Source organism: Salvelinus fontinalis, chromosome 1 (genome assembly GCF_029448725.1).
Source record: "Salvelinus fontinalis isolate EN_2023a chromosome 1, ASM2944872v1, whole genome shotgun sequence".
In the NCBI taxonomy this organism is placed as follows: Eukaryota; Metazoa; Chordata; class Actinopteri; order Salmoniformes; family Salmonidae; genus Salvelinus; species Salvelinus fontinalis.
This window is the reverse complement of record NC_074665.1, coordinates 99,111,506-99,128,100: the sequence shown is the minus strand read 5'-3', so window position 1 is coordinate 99,128,100 and position 16,595 is coordinate 99,111,506. Positions and strand designations below refer to the sequence as shown.

Sequence of the window (16,595 nt, the reverse complement as noted above, 5' to 3'; positions counted from 1 at the left end):
TGACCTTATGACTGATCACTGTGTCACGACTACTACTAGTACATTCCATAACGGTTGATTGAAACATGTAGTAACAGAATGTAAGGGTAGGAGATGGTAGTTACCATAACGATTGATTGAAACATGTAGTAACAGATTGTAAGGGTAGGAGATGGTAGTTACCATAACGATTGATTGAAACATGTAGTAACAGATTGTAAGGGTAGGAGATGGTAGTTACCGTAACGATTGATTGAAACATGTAGTAACAGATTGTAAGGGTAGGAGATGGTAGTTACCATAACGATTGATTGTAACATGTAGTAACAGATTGTAAGGGTAGGAGATGGTAGTTACCATAACGATTGATTGTAACATGTAGTAACAGATTGTAAGGGTAGGAGATGGTAGTTACCATAACGATTGATTGTAACATGTAGTAACAGATTGTAAGGGTAGGAGATGGTAGTTACCATAACGATTGATTGAAACATGTAGTAACAGATTGTAAGGGTAGGAGATGGTAGTTACCATAACGATTGATTGTAACATGTAGTAACAGATTGTAAGGGTAGGAGATGGTAGTTACCATAACGATTGATTGAAACATGTAGTAACAGATTGTAAGGGTAGGAGATGGTAGTTACCATAACGATTGATTGAAACATGTAGTAACAGATTGTAAGGGTAGGAGATGGTAGTTACCGTAACGATTGATTGTAACATGTAGTAACAGATTGTAAGGGTAGGAGATGGTAGTTACCATAACGATTGATTGAAACATGTAGTAACAGAATGTAAGGGTAGGAGATGGTAGTTACCGTAACGATTGATTGAAACATGTAGTAACAGATTGTAAGGGTAGGAGATGGTAGTTACCATAACGATTGATTGTAACATGTAGTAACAGATTGTAAGGGTAGGAGATGGTAGTTACCATAACGATTGATTGAAACATGTAGTAACAGATTGTAAGGGTAGGAGATGGTAGTTACCATAACGATTGATTGAAACATGTAGTAACAGATTGTAAGGGTAGGAGATGGTAGTTACCATAACGATTGATTGTAACATGTAGTAACAGATTGTAAGGGTAGGAGATGGTAGTTACCATAACGATTGATTGAAACATGTAGTAACAGATTGTAAGGGTAGGAGATGGTAGTTACCATAACGATTGATTGAAACATGTAGTAACAGATTGTAAGGGTAGGAGATGGTAGTTACCATAACGATTGATTGTAACATTATAGTAGCAGAATGTAAGGGTAGGAGATGGTAGTTACCATAACGATTGATTGTAACATGTAGTAACAGATTGTAAGGGTAGGAGATGGTAGTTACCATAACGATTGATTGAAACATGTAGTAACAGATTGTAAGGGTAGGAGATGGTAGTTACCATAACGGTTGATTGAAACATGTAGTAACAGATTGTAAGGGTAGGAGATGGTAGTTACCGTAACGATTGATTGTAACATGTAGTAACAGATTGTAAGGGTAGGAGATGGTAGTTACCATAACGATTGATTGAAACATGTAGTAACAGATTGTAAGGGTAGGAGATGGTAGTTACCGTAACGGTTGATTGAAACATGTAGTAACAGATTGTAAGGGTAGGAGATGGTAGTTACCGTAACGATTGATTGAAACATGTAGTAACAGATTGTAAGGGTAGGAGATGGTAGTTACCGTAACGATTGATTGAAACATGTAGTAACAGATTGTAAGGGTAGGAGATGGTAGTTACCGTAACGATTGATTGAAACATGTAGTAACAGATTGTAAGGGTAGGAGATGGTAGTTAAAGTTGTAATTGTATTCTGAACATGTAACAGGGTAGGAGATGGTAGTTAAAGTTGTAATGGTATTCTGAACATGTAACAGGGTAGGAGATGGTAGTTAAAGTTGTAATGGTATTCTGTAAGGGTAGGAGATGGTAGTTAAAGTTGTAATGGTATTCTGAACATGTAACAGGGTAGGAGATGGTGGTTAAAGTTGTAATGGTATTCTGAACATGTAACAGGGTAGGAGATGGTAGTTAAAGTTGTAATGGTATTCTGAACATGTAACAGGGTGTAAGGGTAGGAGATGGTGGTTAAAGTTGTAATGGTATTCTGAACATGTAACAGGATGTAAGGGTAGGAGATGGTAGTTAAAGTTGTAATGGTATTCTGTAAGGGTAGGAGATGGTAGTTAAAGTTGTAATGGTATTCTGTAAGGGTAGGAGATGGTAGTTAAAGTTGTAATGGTATTCTGAACATGTAACAGGAAGTAAGGGTAGGAGACGGTAGTTAAAGTTGTAATGGTATTCTGAACATGTAACAGGGTAGGAGATGGTAGTTAAAGTTGTAATGGTATTCTGAACATGTAACAGGGTGTAAGGGTAGGAGATGGTGGTTAAAGTTGTAATGGTATTCTGTAAGGGTAGGAGATGGTAGTTAAAGTTGTAATGGTATTCTGAACATGTAACAGGGTAGGAGATGGTAGGAGATGGTAGGTAAAGTTGTAATGGTATTCTGAACATGTAACAGGGTAGGAGATGGTAGTTAAAGTTGTAATTGTATTCTGAACATGTAACAGGGTAGGAGATGGTGGTTAAAGTTGTAATGGTATTCTGAACATGTAACAGGATGTAAGGGTAGGAGATGGTAGGTAAAGTTGTAATGGTATTCTGAACATGTAACAGGGTAGGAGATGGTAGGTAAAGTTGTAATGGTATTCTGAACATGTAACAGGGTGTAAGGGTAGGAGATGGTAGGTAAAGTTGTAATGGTATTCTGAACATGTAACAGGGTGTAAGGGTAGGAGATGGTAGGTAAAGTTGTAATGGTATTCTGTAAGGGTAGGAGATGGTAGTTAAAGTTGTAATGGTATTCTGAACATGTAACAGGGTAGGAGATGGTAGTTAAAGTTGTAATGGTATTCTGAACATGTAACAGGGTGTAAGGGTAGGAGATGGTGGTTAAAGTTGTAATGGTATTCTGTAAGGGTAGGAGATGGTAGTTAAAGTTGTAATGGTATTCTGAACTTGTAACAGGGTGTAAGGGTAGTGAGATGGTAGTTAAAGTTGTAATGGTATTCTGAACATGTAACAGGGTAGGAGATGGTGGTTAAAGTTGTAATGGTATTCTGTAAGGGTAGGAGATGGTAGTTAAAGTTGTAATGGTATTCTGAACATGTAACAGGGTAGGAGATGGTAGGTAAAGTTGTAATGGTATTCTGAACATGTAACAGGGTGTAAGGGTAGGAGATGGTAGGTAAAGTTGTAATGGTATTCTGAACATGTAACAGGGTGTAAGGGTAGGAGATGGTAGGTAAAGTTGTAATGGTATTCTGAACATGTAACAGGATGTAAGGGTAGGAGATGGTAGTTAAAGTTGTAATGGTATTCTGAACATGTAACAGGGTAGGAGATGGTAGTTAAAGTTGTAATGGTATTCTGAACATGTAACAGGGTGTAAGGGTAGGAGATGGTAGGTAAAGTTGTAATGGTATTCTGAACATGTAACAGGGTAAGAGATGGTAGTTAAAGTTGTAATGGTATTCTGAACATGTAACAGGGTAGGAGATGGTAGGTAAAGTTGTAATGGTATTCTGAACATGTAACAGGGTGTAAGGGTAGGAGATGGTAGGTAAAGTTGTAATGGTATTCTGAACATGTAACAGGGTGTAAGGGTAGGAGATGGTAGGTAAAGTTGTAATGGTATTCTGAACATGTAACAGGATGTAAGGGTAGGAGATGGTAGTTAAAGTTGTAATGGTATTCTGAACATGTAACAGGGTAGGAGATGGTAGGTAAAGTTGTAATGGTATTCTGAACATGTAACAGGAAGTAAGGGTAGGAGATGGTAGGTAAAGTTGTAATGGTATTCTGAACATGTAACAGGGTAGGAGATGGTAGGTAAAGTTGTAATGGTATTCTGAACATGTAACAGGGTGTAAGGGTAGGAGATGGTAGGTAAAGTTGTAATGGTATTCTGAACATGTAACAGGGTAGGAGATGGTAGGTAAAGTTGTAATGGTATTCTGTAAGGGTAGGAGATGGTAGTTAAAGTTGTAATGGTATTCTGAACATGTAACAGGGTAGGAGATGGTAGGTAAAGTTGTAATGGTATTCTGAACATGTAACAGGGTAAGAGATGGTAGTTAAAGTTGTAATGGTATTCTGAACATGTAACAGGGTAGGATACGGTAGTTAAAGTTGTAATGGTATTCTGAACATGTAACAGGGTGTAAGGGTAGGAGATGGTAGTTAAAGTTGTAATTGTATTCTGAACATGTAACAGGGTAGGAGATGGTAGTTAAAGTTGTAATGGTATTCTGAACATGTAACAGGGTAGGAGATGGTAGTTAAAGTTGTAATGGTATTCTGTAAGGGTAGGAGATGGTAGTTAAAGTTGTAATGGTATTCTGAACATGTAACAGGGTAGGAGATGGTAGTTAAAGTTGTAATGGTATTCTGAACATGTAACAGGGTGTAAGGGTAGGAGATGGTGGTTAAAGTTGTAATGGTATTCTGAACATGTAACAGGATGTAAGGGTAGGAGATGGTAGTTAAAGTTGTAATGGTATTCTGTAAGGGTAGGAGATGGTAGTTAAAGTTGTAATGGTATTCTGTAAGGGTAGGAGATGGTAGTTAAAGTTGTAATGGTATTCTGAACATGTAACAGGAAGTAAGGGTAGGAGACGGTAGTTAAAGTTGTAATGGTATTCTGAACATGTAACAGGGTAGGAGATGGTAGTTAAAGTTGTAATGGTATTCTGAACATGTAACAGGGTGTAAGGGTAGGAGATGGTGGTTAAAGTTGTAATGGTATTCTGTAAGGGTAGGAGATGGTAGTTAAAGTTGTAATGGTATTCTGAACATGTAACAGGGTAGGAGATGGTAGGAGATGGTAGGTAAAGTTGTAATGGTATTCTGAACATGTAACAGGGTAGGAGATGGTAGTTAAAGTTGTAATTGTATTCTGAACATGTAACAGGGTAGGAGATGGTGGTTAAAGTTGTAATGGTATTCTGAACATGTAACAGGATGTAAGGGTAGGAGATGGTAGTTAAAGTTGTAATGGTATTCTGAACATGTAACAGGGTGTAAGGGTAGGAGATGGTGGTTAAAGTTGTAATGGTATTCTGTAAGGGTAGGAGATGGTAGTTAAAGTTGTAATGGTATTCTGAACTTGTAACAGGGTGTAAGGGTAGGAGATGGTAGTTAAAGTTGTAATGGTATTCTGAACATGTAACAGGGTAGGAGATGGTGGTTAAAGTTGTAATGGTATTCTGTAAGGGTAGGAGATGGTAGTTAAAGTTGTAATGGTATTCTGAACATGTAACAGGGTAGGAGATGGTAGGTAAAGTTGTAATGGTATTCTGAACATGTAACAGGGTGTAAGGGTAGGAGATGGTAGGTAAAGTTGTAATGGTATTCTGAACATGTAACAGGGTGTAAGGGTAGGAGATGGTAGGTAAAGTTGTAATGGTATTCTGAACATGTAACAGGATGTAAGGGTAGGAGATGGTAGTTAAAGTTGTAATGGTATTCTGAACATGTAACAGGGTAGGAGATGGTAGTTAAAGTTGTAATGGTATTCTGAACATGTAACAGGGTGTAAGGGTAGGAGATGGTAGGTAAAGTTGTAATGGTATTCTGAACATGTAACAGGGTAAGAGATGGTAGTTAAAGTTGTAATGGTATTCTGAACATGTAACAGGATGTAAGGGTAGGAGATGGTGGTTAAAGTTGTAATGGTATTCTGAACATGTAACAGCGTGTAAGGGTAGGAGATGGTAGTTAAAGTTGTAATGGTATTCTGTAAGGGTAGGAGATGGTAGGAGATGGTAGGAGATGGTAGGAGATGGTAGTTAAAGTTGTAATGGTATTCTGAACATGTAACAGGGTAGGAGATGGTAGTTAAAGTTGTAATGGTATTCTGTAAGGGTAGGAGATGGTAGTTAAAGTTGTAATGGTATTCTGAACATGTAACAGGGTAGGAGATGGTAGTTAAAGTTGTAATGGTATTCTGAACATGTAACAGGGTAGGAGATGGTAGTTAAAGTTGTAATGGTATTCTGAACATGTAACAGGATGTAAGGGTAGGAGATGGTGGTTAAAGTTGTAATGGTATTCTGAACATGTAACAGGGTAGGAGATGGTGGTTAAAGTTGTAATGGTATTCTGTAAGGGTAGGAGGTGGTAGTTAAAGTTGTAATGGTATTCTGAACATGTAACAGGGTGTAAGGGTAGGAGATGGTAGTTAAAGTTGTAATGGTATTCTGAACATGTAACAGGGTAGGAGATGGTGGTTAAAGTTGTAATGGTATTCTGAACATGTAACAGGGTAGGAGATGGTGGTTAAAGTTGTAATGGTATTCTGTAAGGGTAGGAGGTGGTAGTTAAAGTTGTAATGGTATTCTGAACATGTAACAGGGTGTAAGGGTAGGAGATGGTAGGTAAAGTTGTAATGGTATTCTGAACATGTAACAGGGTAGGAGATGGTAGTTAAAGTTGTAATGGTATTCAGAACATGTAACAGGTTTAAGGGTAGGAGATGGTAGGTAAAGTTGTAATGGTATTCTGAAAGGGTAGGAGATGGTAGGTAAAGTTGTAATGGTATTCTGAACATGTAACAGGGTGTAAGGGTAGGAGATGGTAGGAGATGGTAGGAGATGGTAGGTAACGTTGTAATGGTATTCTGAACATGTAACAGGGTAGGAGATGGTAGTTATAGTTGTAATGGTATTCTGAACATGTAACAGGGTAGGAGATGGTAGTTAAAGTTGTAATGGTATTCTGAACATGTCACAGGGTGTAAGGGTAGGAGATGGTAGGTAAAGTTGTAATGGTATTCTGAACATGTAACAGGAAGTAAGGGTAGGAGATGGTAGTTAAAGTTGTAATGGTATTCTGAACATGTAACAGGGTGTAAGGGTAGGAGATGGTAGGTAAAGTTGTAATGGTATTCTGAACATGTAACAGACAGTAAGGGTAGGAGATGGTAGTTAAAGTTGTAATGGTATTCTGAACATGTAACAGGGTAGGAGATGGTAGGTAAAGTTGTAATGGTATTCTGAACATGTAACAGGAAGTAAGGGTAGGAGATGGTAGGTAAAGTTGTAATGGTATTCTGAACATGTAACAGGGTAGGAGATGGTAGGTAAAGTTGTAATGGTATTCTGAACATGTAACAGGGTGTAAGGGTAGGAGATGGTAGGTAAAGTTGTAATGGTATTCTGAACATGTAACAGGGTAGGAGATGGTAGGTAAAGTTGTAATGGTATTCTGTAAGGGTAGGAGATGGTAGTTAAAGTTGTAATGGTATTCTGAACATGTAACAGGGTAGGAGATGGTAGGTAAAGTTGTAATGGTATTCTGAACATGTAACAGGGTAAGAGATGGTAGTTAAAGTTGTAATGGTATTCTGAACATGTAACAGGGTAGGATACGATAGTTAAAGTTGTAATGGTATTCTGAACATGTAACAGGGTGTAAGGGTAGGAGATGGTAGGTAAAGTTGTAATGGTATTCTGTAAGGGTAGGAGGTGGTAGTTAAAGTTGTAATGGTATTCTGAACATGTAACAGGAAGTAAGGGTAGGAGATGGTGGTTAAAGTTGTAATGGTATTCTGAACATGTAACAGGGTAGGAGATGGTAGTTAAAGTTGTAATGGTATTCTGAACATGTAACAGGGTAGGAGATGGTAGGTAAAGTTGTAATGGTATTCTGAACATGTAACAGGATGTAAGGGTAGGAGATGGTAGTTAAAGTTGTAATGGTATTCTGAACATGTAACAGGGTAGGAGATGGTAGGTAAAGTTGTAATGGTATTCTGAACATGCAACAGGGTGTAAGGGTAGGAGATGGTAGTTAAAGTTGTAATGGTATTCTGAACATGTAACAGGGTGTAAGGGTAGGAGATGGTAGGTAAAGTTGTAATGGTATTCTGAACATGTAACAGGGTGTAAGGGTAGGAGATGGTAGGTAAAGTTGTAATGGTATTCTGAACATGTAACAGGGTGTAAGGGTAGGAGATGGTAGGTAAAGTTGTAATGGTATTCTGAACATGTAACAGGGTGTAAGGGTAGGAGATGGTAGGTAAAGTTGTAATGGTATTCTGAACATGTAACAGGGTAGGAGATGGTAGTTAAAGTTGTAATGGTATTCTGAACATTTAACAGGGTGTAAGGGTAGGAGATGGTAGTTAAAGTTGTAATGGTATTCTGAACATGCCAGTAGCTTTGCATTCATCTCATTCCTATTCAACATGCAGAACCATAATGGAACAATAATGTGGATCTCCCTCCTGGAATGTTCTACCTGTCTGATACTGACCCAGGGACAGAGGACCAGCCTGTCTGATAGGTTGTGTTCTGCTGACCCAGAGGACAGAGGACCAGCCTGTCTGATAGGTGGTGTTCTGTTGACCCAGAGGACCAGCCTGTCTGATAGGTGGTGTTCTGTTGACCCAGAGGACCAGCCTTTCTGATAGGTGGTGTTCTGTTGACCCAGAGGACCAGCCTGTCTGATAGGTGGTGTTCTGTTGACCCAGAGGACCAGCCTGTCTGATAGGTGGTGTTCTGTTGACCCAGAGGACCAGCCTGTCTGATAGGTGGTGTTCTGTTGACCCAGGGACAGAGGACCAGCCTGTCTGATAGGTGGTGTTCTGCTGACCCAGAGGACCAGCCTGTCTGATAGGTGGTGTTCTGTTGACCCAGGGACAGAGGACCAGCCTGTCTGATAGGTGGTGTTCTGCTGACCCAGGGACAGAGGACCAGCCTGTCTGATAGGTGGTGTTCTGTTGACCCAGAGGACCAGCCTGTCTGATAGGTGGTGTTCTGTTGACCCAGAGGACCAGCCTGTCTGATAGGTGGTGTTCTGCTGACCCAGGGACAGAGGACCAGCCTGTCTGATAGGTGGTATTCTGCTGACCCAGGGACAGAGGACCAGCCTGTCTGATAGGTGGTGTTCTGCTGACCCAGGGACAGAGGACCAGCCTGTCTGATAGGTGGTGTTCTGTTGACCCAGAGGACCAGCCTGTCTGATAGGTGGTGTTCTGTTGACCCAGAGGACCAGCCTGTCTGATAGATGGTGTTCTGTTGACCCAGAGGACCAGCCTGTCTGGTAGATGGTGTTCTGTTGACCCAGAGGACCAGCCTGTCTGATAGGTGGTGTTCTGTTGACCCAGAGGACCAGCCCGTCTGATAGGTGGTGTTCTGTTGACCCAGAGGACCAGCCTGTCTGGTAGGTGGTGTTCTGTTGACCCAGAGGACCAGCCTGTCTGATAGGTGGTGTTCTGTTGACCCAGAGGACCAGCCCGTCTGATAGGTGGTGTTCTGTTGACCCAGAGGACCAGCCTGTCTGGTAGGTGGTGTTCTGTTGACCCAGAGGACCAGCCTGTCTGATAGATGGTGTTCTGTTGACCCAGAGGACCAGCCCGTCTGATAGGTGGTGTTCTGTTGACCCAGGGGACCAGCCTGTCTGATAGGTGGTGTTCTGTTGACCCAGGGACAGAGGTCCAGCCAGGAGGAGGATGGAGAGGGACCAGCTGAAACAGGTCTGCAGCAGGAGAAGGAGAACAAGGCTACAGAGTTTGAAGGATTCAACGTTCAGGATGTCAAAGACCTGACCAACGAGATGCTGGGAGACCTACAGGTAGGATTTCATGATGAATCTGATTCCTTTAAAGCTTATTGATATGAACCACCTTCATGTATGTTCCATTCAAGGCTTAGGGATTGTTGTTGGAACTATCACCATGCTGATGTCATCAGAACAAGGCTTAGGGATTGTTGTTGGAACTATCACCATGCTGATGTCATCAGAACAAGGCTTAGGGATTGTTGTTGGAACTATCACCATGCTGATGTCATCAGAACAAGGCTTAGGGATTGTTGTTGGAACTATCACCATGCTGATGTCATCAGAACAAGGCTTAGGGATTGTTGTTGGAACTATCACCATGCTGATGTCATCAGAACAAGGCTTAGGGATTGTTGTTGGAACTATCACCATGCTGATGTCATCAGAACAAGGCTTAGGGATTGTTGTTGGAACTATCACCATGCTGATGTCATCAGAACAAGGCTTAGGGATTGTTGTTGGAACTATCACCATGCTGATGTCATCAGAACAAGGCTTAGGGATTGTTGTTGGAACTATCACCATGCTGATGTCATCAGAACAAGGCTTAGGGATTGTTGTTGTAATAACCAATAACCAGTCCATCTATCACCCTGCTGGTGTTTCATACAGTTGAATGGGATCATTGTTCCAATCAGAGGTCAGTTATCACCTGATCTCCAGTAACCAGTCCATCTATCACCCTGCTGGTGTTCCATACAGTTGAATGGGATCATTGTTCCAATCAGAGGTCAGTTATCATCTGATCTCCAATAACCAGTCCATCTATCACCCTGCTGGTGTTTCATACAGTTGAATGTGATCGTTGTTCCAATCAGAGGTCAGTTATCACCTGATCTCCAATAACCAGTCCATCTATCACCCTGCTGGTGTTTCTTACAGTTGAATGTGATCGTTGTTCCAATCAGAGGTCAGTTATCATCTGATCTCCAATAACCAGTCCATCTATCACCCTGCTGGTGTTTCATACAGTTGAATGTGATCGTTGTTCCAATCAGAGGTCAGTTATCACCTGATCTCCAATAACCAGTCCATCTATCACCCTGCTGGTGTTTCTTACAGTTGAATGTGATCGTTGTTCCAATCAGAGGTCAGTTATCACCTGATCTCCAATAACCAGTCCATCTATCACCCTGCTGGTGTTTCTTACAGTTGAATGTGATCGTTGTTCCAATCAGAGGTCAGTTATCATCTGATCTCCAATAACCAGTCCATCTATCACCCTGCTGGTGTTTCTTACAGTTGAATGTGATCGTTGTTCCAATCAGAGGTCAGTTATCACCTGATCTCCAATAACCAGTCCATCTATCACCCTGCTGGTGTTTCATACAGTTGAATGGGATCATTGTTCCCAAACAGAGGTCAGTTATCACCTGATCTCCAATAACCAGTAACCAGTCCAACTAATAACCAATAACCAATAACCAGTCCATCTATCACCCTGCTGGTGTTTCATACAGTTGAATGTGATCATTGTTCCCAATCAGAGGTCAGTTATCACCTGATCTCCAATAACCAGTCCATCTATCACCCTGCTGGTGTTTCATACAGTTGAATGGGATCATTGTTCCAATCAGCCAACTAATAACCAATAACCAATAATCAGTCCATCTATCACCCTGCTGGTGTTTCATACAGTTGAATGTGATCATTGTTCCAATCAGACGTCAGTTATCACCTGATCTCCAATAACCAGTAACCAGTCCAACTAATAACCAATAACCAGTCCATCTATCACCCTGCTGGTGTTTCATACAGTTGAATGTGATCATTGTCCCCAAACAGAGGTCAGTTATCACCTGATCTCCAATAACCAGTAACCAGTCCAACTAATAACCAATAACCAATAACCAGTCCATCTATCACCCTGCTGGTGTTTCATACAGTTGAATGTGATCATTGTTCCAATCAGACGTCAGTTATCACCTGATCTCCAATAACCAGTAACCAGTCCAACTAATAACCAATAACCAGTAACCAGTCCAACTAATAACCAATAACCAGTAACTAGTCCAACTAATAACCAATAACCAATAACCAGTCCAACTAATAACCAATAACCAGTAACCAGTCCAACTAATAACCAATAACCAGTAACCAGTCCAACTAATAACCAATAACCAGTAACCAGTCCAACTAATAACCAATAACCAGTAACCAGTCCAACTAATAACCAATAACCAGTAACCAGTCCAACTAATAACCAATAACCAATAACCAGTCCAACTAATAACCAATAACCAGTAACCAGTCCAACTAATAACCAATAACCAATAACCAGTCCAACTAATAACCAATAACCAGTAACCAGTCCAACTAATAACCAATAACCAGTAACCAGTCCAACTAATAACCAATAACCAGTAACCAGTCCAACTAATAACCAATAACCAGTAACCAGTCCAACTAATAACCAATAACCAGTAACCAGTCCAACTAATAACCAATAACCAGTAACCAGTCCAACTAATAACCAATAACCAATAACCAGTCCAACTAATAACCAATAACCAGTAACCAGTCCAACTAATAACCAATAACCAGTAACCAGTCCAACTAATAACCAGTAACCAGTCCAACTAATAACCAATAACCAATAACCAGTCCATCTATCACCATGCTGGTGTCATCAGAACAAGGGCTTAGGGATTGTTGTTGGTGGTTTTCATGTCTTCCACACAAGTTGAATGTTTTGGATGTTAAACAGGAAACGCAGGTTTGTTTTATAGTAATAGCTGTCGTGTTATTAAACAGTACAAGTAGTTGTCATTATGACAGGTCTAAATAGGACAACAGAGACATGTAGGGATGTGTTCCAAATGGCACCCTATTCCCTATGTAGCGCACTACGTTTGACCAGAGTCCTATGGGACTTGGTTGAAAGTAGTGCACTAAATAGTGAATAGGGTGCCAGACGTAATAACAGTAGACAGGCCTGTGATAAAGAGCTGAACAGCTGCACTGACTGACAGGCCGGCTGACTGGCTGACTGGCTGGCTGACTGACAGGCTGACTGGCTGACTGGCTGGCTGACTGACAGGCCGGCTGACTGGCTGACTGGCTGGCTGACTGACAGGCCGGCTGACTGGCTGACTGGCTGGCTGACTGACAGGCTGACTGACTGGCTGACTGACTGGCTGGCTGACTGGCTGGCTGACTGGCTGGCTGACTGACAGGCTGACTGGCTGGCTGACTGACTGACTGACTGACTGGCTGACTGGCTGGCTGGCTGACTGGCTGACTGACTGGCTGACTGGCTGGCTGACTGACTGGCTGACTGACAGGCTGACTGACTGACTGACTGGCTGACTGACTGGCTGACTGACTGGCTGACTGACTGGCTGACTGACAGGCTGACTGACTGGCTGACTGACTGGCTGGCTGACATACTGACTGACAGGCTGACTGACTGGCTGACTGACTGGCTGGCTGACTGGCTGGCTGGCTGGCTGACTGACCGACCGACCGGGGAATAGATGCAGCCAAGGGGAATAGATGCAGCCAAGGGGAATAGATGCAGCCAAGGGGAATAGATGCAGCCAAGGGGAATAGATGCAGCCAATGGGAATAGATGCAGCCAGGGGAATAGATGCAGCCAATGGGAATAGATGCAGCCAGGGGAATAGATGCAGCCAGGGGAATAGATGCAGCCAATGGGAATAGATGCAGCCAAGGGAATAGATGCAGCCAATGGGAATAGATGCAGCCAGGGGAATAGATGCAGCCAATGGGAATAGATGCAGCCAAGGGAATAGATGCAGCCAATGGGAATAGATGCAGCCAGGGGAATACGGACATCTTTTAGATGACTACGTTGAAGCAGTCTTCATGTGTTAAATAATGAGTAATTATCCAAACTATTATCAATGTCTTTCCTCTTGTGTTGTTACAGGCTGAATTCACAGAGAAGCTGAGAGTCCAGGAGGAAACCTTCCGTACCAGACTAGACCCACTGAAACAGTCTGCCTGCAAATAGCTACACCTCATAGTATAACATATCAACCAGAGGACGCCTGGTCCTTACTGACTGGTTCAACCAGAGGACGCCTGGTCCTTACTGACTGGTTCAACCAGAGGACGCCTGGTCCTTACTGACTGGTCCTTACTGACTGGTTCAACCAGAGGACGCCTGGTCCTTACTGTCTGGTCCTTACTGACTGGTTCAACCAGAGGACGCCTGGTCTTTACTGACTGGTCCTTACTGACTGGTTCAACCAGAGGACGCCTGGTCCTTACTGACTGGTTCAACCAGAGGAAGCCTGGTCCTTACTGACTGGTTCAACCAGAGGACGCCTGGTTCTCTGAATCTGACATTTTAAAGAAGACTGCGAAGACGACAGTAATTTGAAACTGTTTTTCTGAAATTATGCAAAACATTTTGACAAAATGTTGTCAGCACAAAAGGTTTGGTTTGAAGAAAACGGAGGGCGGTATTCAATCAAAACCTGTAACTGGATTTCCGTACATCAAAACCCAAAAGGAATCCGTAAATCAAACAATCCAAGCCAAGATTCTCACATGTCCATGTTTCCATGTCGTCAATAAACCCATGAAACAAAATGAAAATGAATGTTGTTTTAGACTTTCCTTGAAAATGTGGTGACCAGTTGTGATTGAATAGTTCCCTAGCAACACAATCTTACCGTGTGTCGATCTTACCGTGGGTCGATCTTACCGGGGGTCGATATTACCGTGGGTCGATCTTACCGGGGGTCGATCTTACCGGGGGTCGATATTACCGTGGGTCGATCTTACCGGGGGTCGATCTTACCGTGGGTCGATCTTACCGGGGGTCGATCTTACCGGGGGTCGATCTTACCGGGGGTCGTCCATATTTCAGATGTGTGCTGGAAAGGAAAACCAAATGTCAGTTCGGGGTAATGTGGATATTTGCTCCAACAATGTTTGGTGTAACACTCAAGGTTGCTACCTAACGTTTCTTAAATGAGTAATAAACTATTTTATAACGTAACACTCAAACATTCAAATAACATTCAAATAAAATAATTCATGTGATCACATTTTACCGTCTGTACTGTCTGTAGGTCTGTCATGTTAGCCTGGTGGTAGAAACCGTCTGTACTGTCTGTAGGTCTATCATGTTAGCCTGGTGGTAGAAACCGTCTGTACTGTCTGTAGGTCTGTCATATTAGCCTGGTGGTAGAAACCGTCTGTACTGTCTGTAGGTCTGTCATGTTAGCCTGGTGGTAGAAACCGTCTGTACTGTCTGTAGGTCTATCATGTTAGCCTGGTGGTAGAAACCGTCTGTACTGTCTGTAGGTCTGTCATGTTAGCCTGGTGGTAGAAACCGGCTGTACTGTCTGTAGGTCTGTCATGTTAGCCTGGTGGTAGAAACCGTCTGTACTGTCTGTAGGTCTGTCATATTAGCCTGGTGGTAGAAACCGTCTGTACTGTCTGTAGGTCTGTCATGTTAGCCTGGTGGTAGAAACCGGCTGTACTGTCTGTAGGTCTGTCATGTTAGCCTGGTGGTAGAAACCGTCTGTACTGTCTGTAGGTCTGTCATGTTAGCCTGGTGGTAGAAACCGGCTGTACTGTCTGTAGGTCTGTCATGTTAGCCTGGTGGTAGAAACCGTCTGTACTGTGTGTAGGTCTGTCATGTTAGCCTGGTGGTAGAAACCGTCTGTACTGTGTGTGTGTGTGTGTGTGTGTGTGTGTGTGTGTGTGTGTGTGTGTGTGTGTGTGTGTGTGTGTGTGTGTGTGTGTGTGTGTGTGTGTGTGTGTGTGTGTGTGTGTGTGTGTGTGTGTGTGTGTGTGTGTGTGTGTGTGTGTGTGTGTGTGTGTGTGTGTGTGTGTGTGTCTAATACAATGATACACTGTGTTATGCACTTCTTTCCTACAGAGTAAGGGAAGAAAGAGAATTGATGATGTCATGGTACAGTACATCTCTGTCTCTCTCTCTCTCTCTCTCCCTCCCTCTCTCTCTCTCTCTCTCTCTCTCTCTCTCTATATCTCTCTCTCTCCTCCTCTCTCTTTTTATCTCTCTCTCCCTCTCTTTTTATCTTTCTCTCCCCTCTCTCCCTCCCCTCTCTCTCTCTCTCTCCCTCCCTCTCTCGTTTTACCTCTCTCTTCCCCCTCTCCTTCTCCTCTCTCTCTCCCTCTCTCTTTGTCTCTCTCCCCCCTCTCTCTCCCTCTCTCTCTCTCTGTCTCTCTCTCTCTCTATATCTCTCTCTCTCTCTCCTCCTCTCTCTTTTTATCTTTCTCTCCCCTCTCTCTCTCTCTCTCCCTCCCTCTCTCGTTTTACCTCTCTCTCCCCCCTCTCCTTCTCCTCGCTCTCTCCCTCTCTTTTTGTATCTCTCCCCCCTCTCTCCCTCTCTCTCCTCCTCTCTCTCTCCCCTCTCCCTCTCTAGGTCCCGCTCTCTCTCTCTCTCTTTCTCTCTCTCAAAGCTGTGGACTTCTCAAGGAGGAGGGTCATTTTCAAAGATGTAATTTGTGAGATGTCCATTCCGGTAGAGAGTGACAGCTCTGTCACATCTGTGATAATGTGAGTGATGTGGGAGTGTGAAACAGACTCTCATCTCCTTCTAGCCTCAACAGAAACCATTGAGCCGGTATGGCTGGTAAAGCCAAGACTTAACAGTTTTTTGTACTCTTTCATATAGTGAAGGTCTGGCAACACATCACAGAGCTCTTCTCCAGCCGAACATCTGAGACTCCTTTCTCTCTCTGTCCTCAGCCTTCAGTTGACTTCTTACAAACCCCTCTTGATGCTCCAGCCCCCTTCTCTTCTCCTCCTCCGCCTCCTCCCCTCTCTTCTCTCCTCTCTCCCCTCCCTCTCTTTCCCGCAATACATTCTCTCATTGTTAATTGTTTCTACGGAAGTTATTACAATTCAGAATATTCCAATAGAAAGCGGCTGGCCGGCTGTGGAATGTGAGATGTGTGGGAAAGATCATGCTCAGAGAGAGTCTGTTGAGTCTTCAACAGGAAGCTGTTCTATAACTCAACACCACAGAGCAGG

At 42.6% G+C, this 16,595-nt stretch overlaps 1 protein-coding gene across 1 annotated transcript in view; it reads left to right on the top strand.

Annotated features, from left to right (window-relative positions):
- The window catches only part of LOC129865178 (ciliary-associated calcium-binding coiled-coil protein 1-like), a 30,393-nt gene extending 15,805 nt beyond the window's left edge, over positions 1–14,588 (top strand). Inside the window, exons 7-8 of the mRNA XM_055937707.1 lie at positions 9,482–9,628; positions 13,509–14,588. Of these exons, the coding sequence (XP_055793682.1) occupies positions 9,482–9,628; positions 13,509–13,592 (231 nt within the window). The 3' untranslated portion in view covers positions 13,593–14,588. The remainder of the gene's footprint in view (positions 1–9,481; positions 9,629–13,508) is intronic.
- The last annotated feature ends 2,007 nt before the right edge of the window (positions 14,589–16,595 follow it).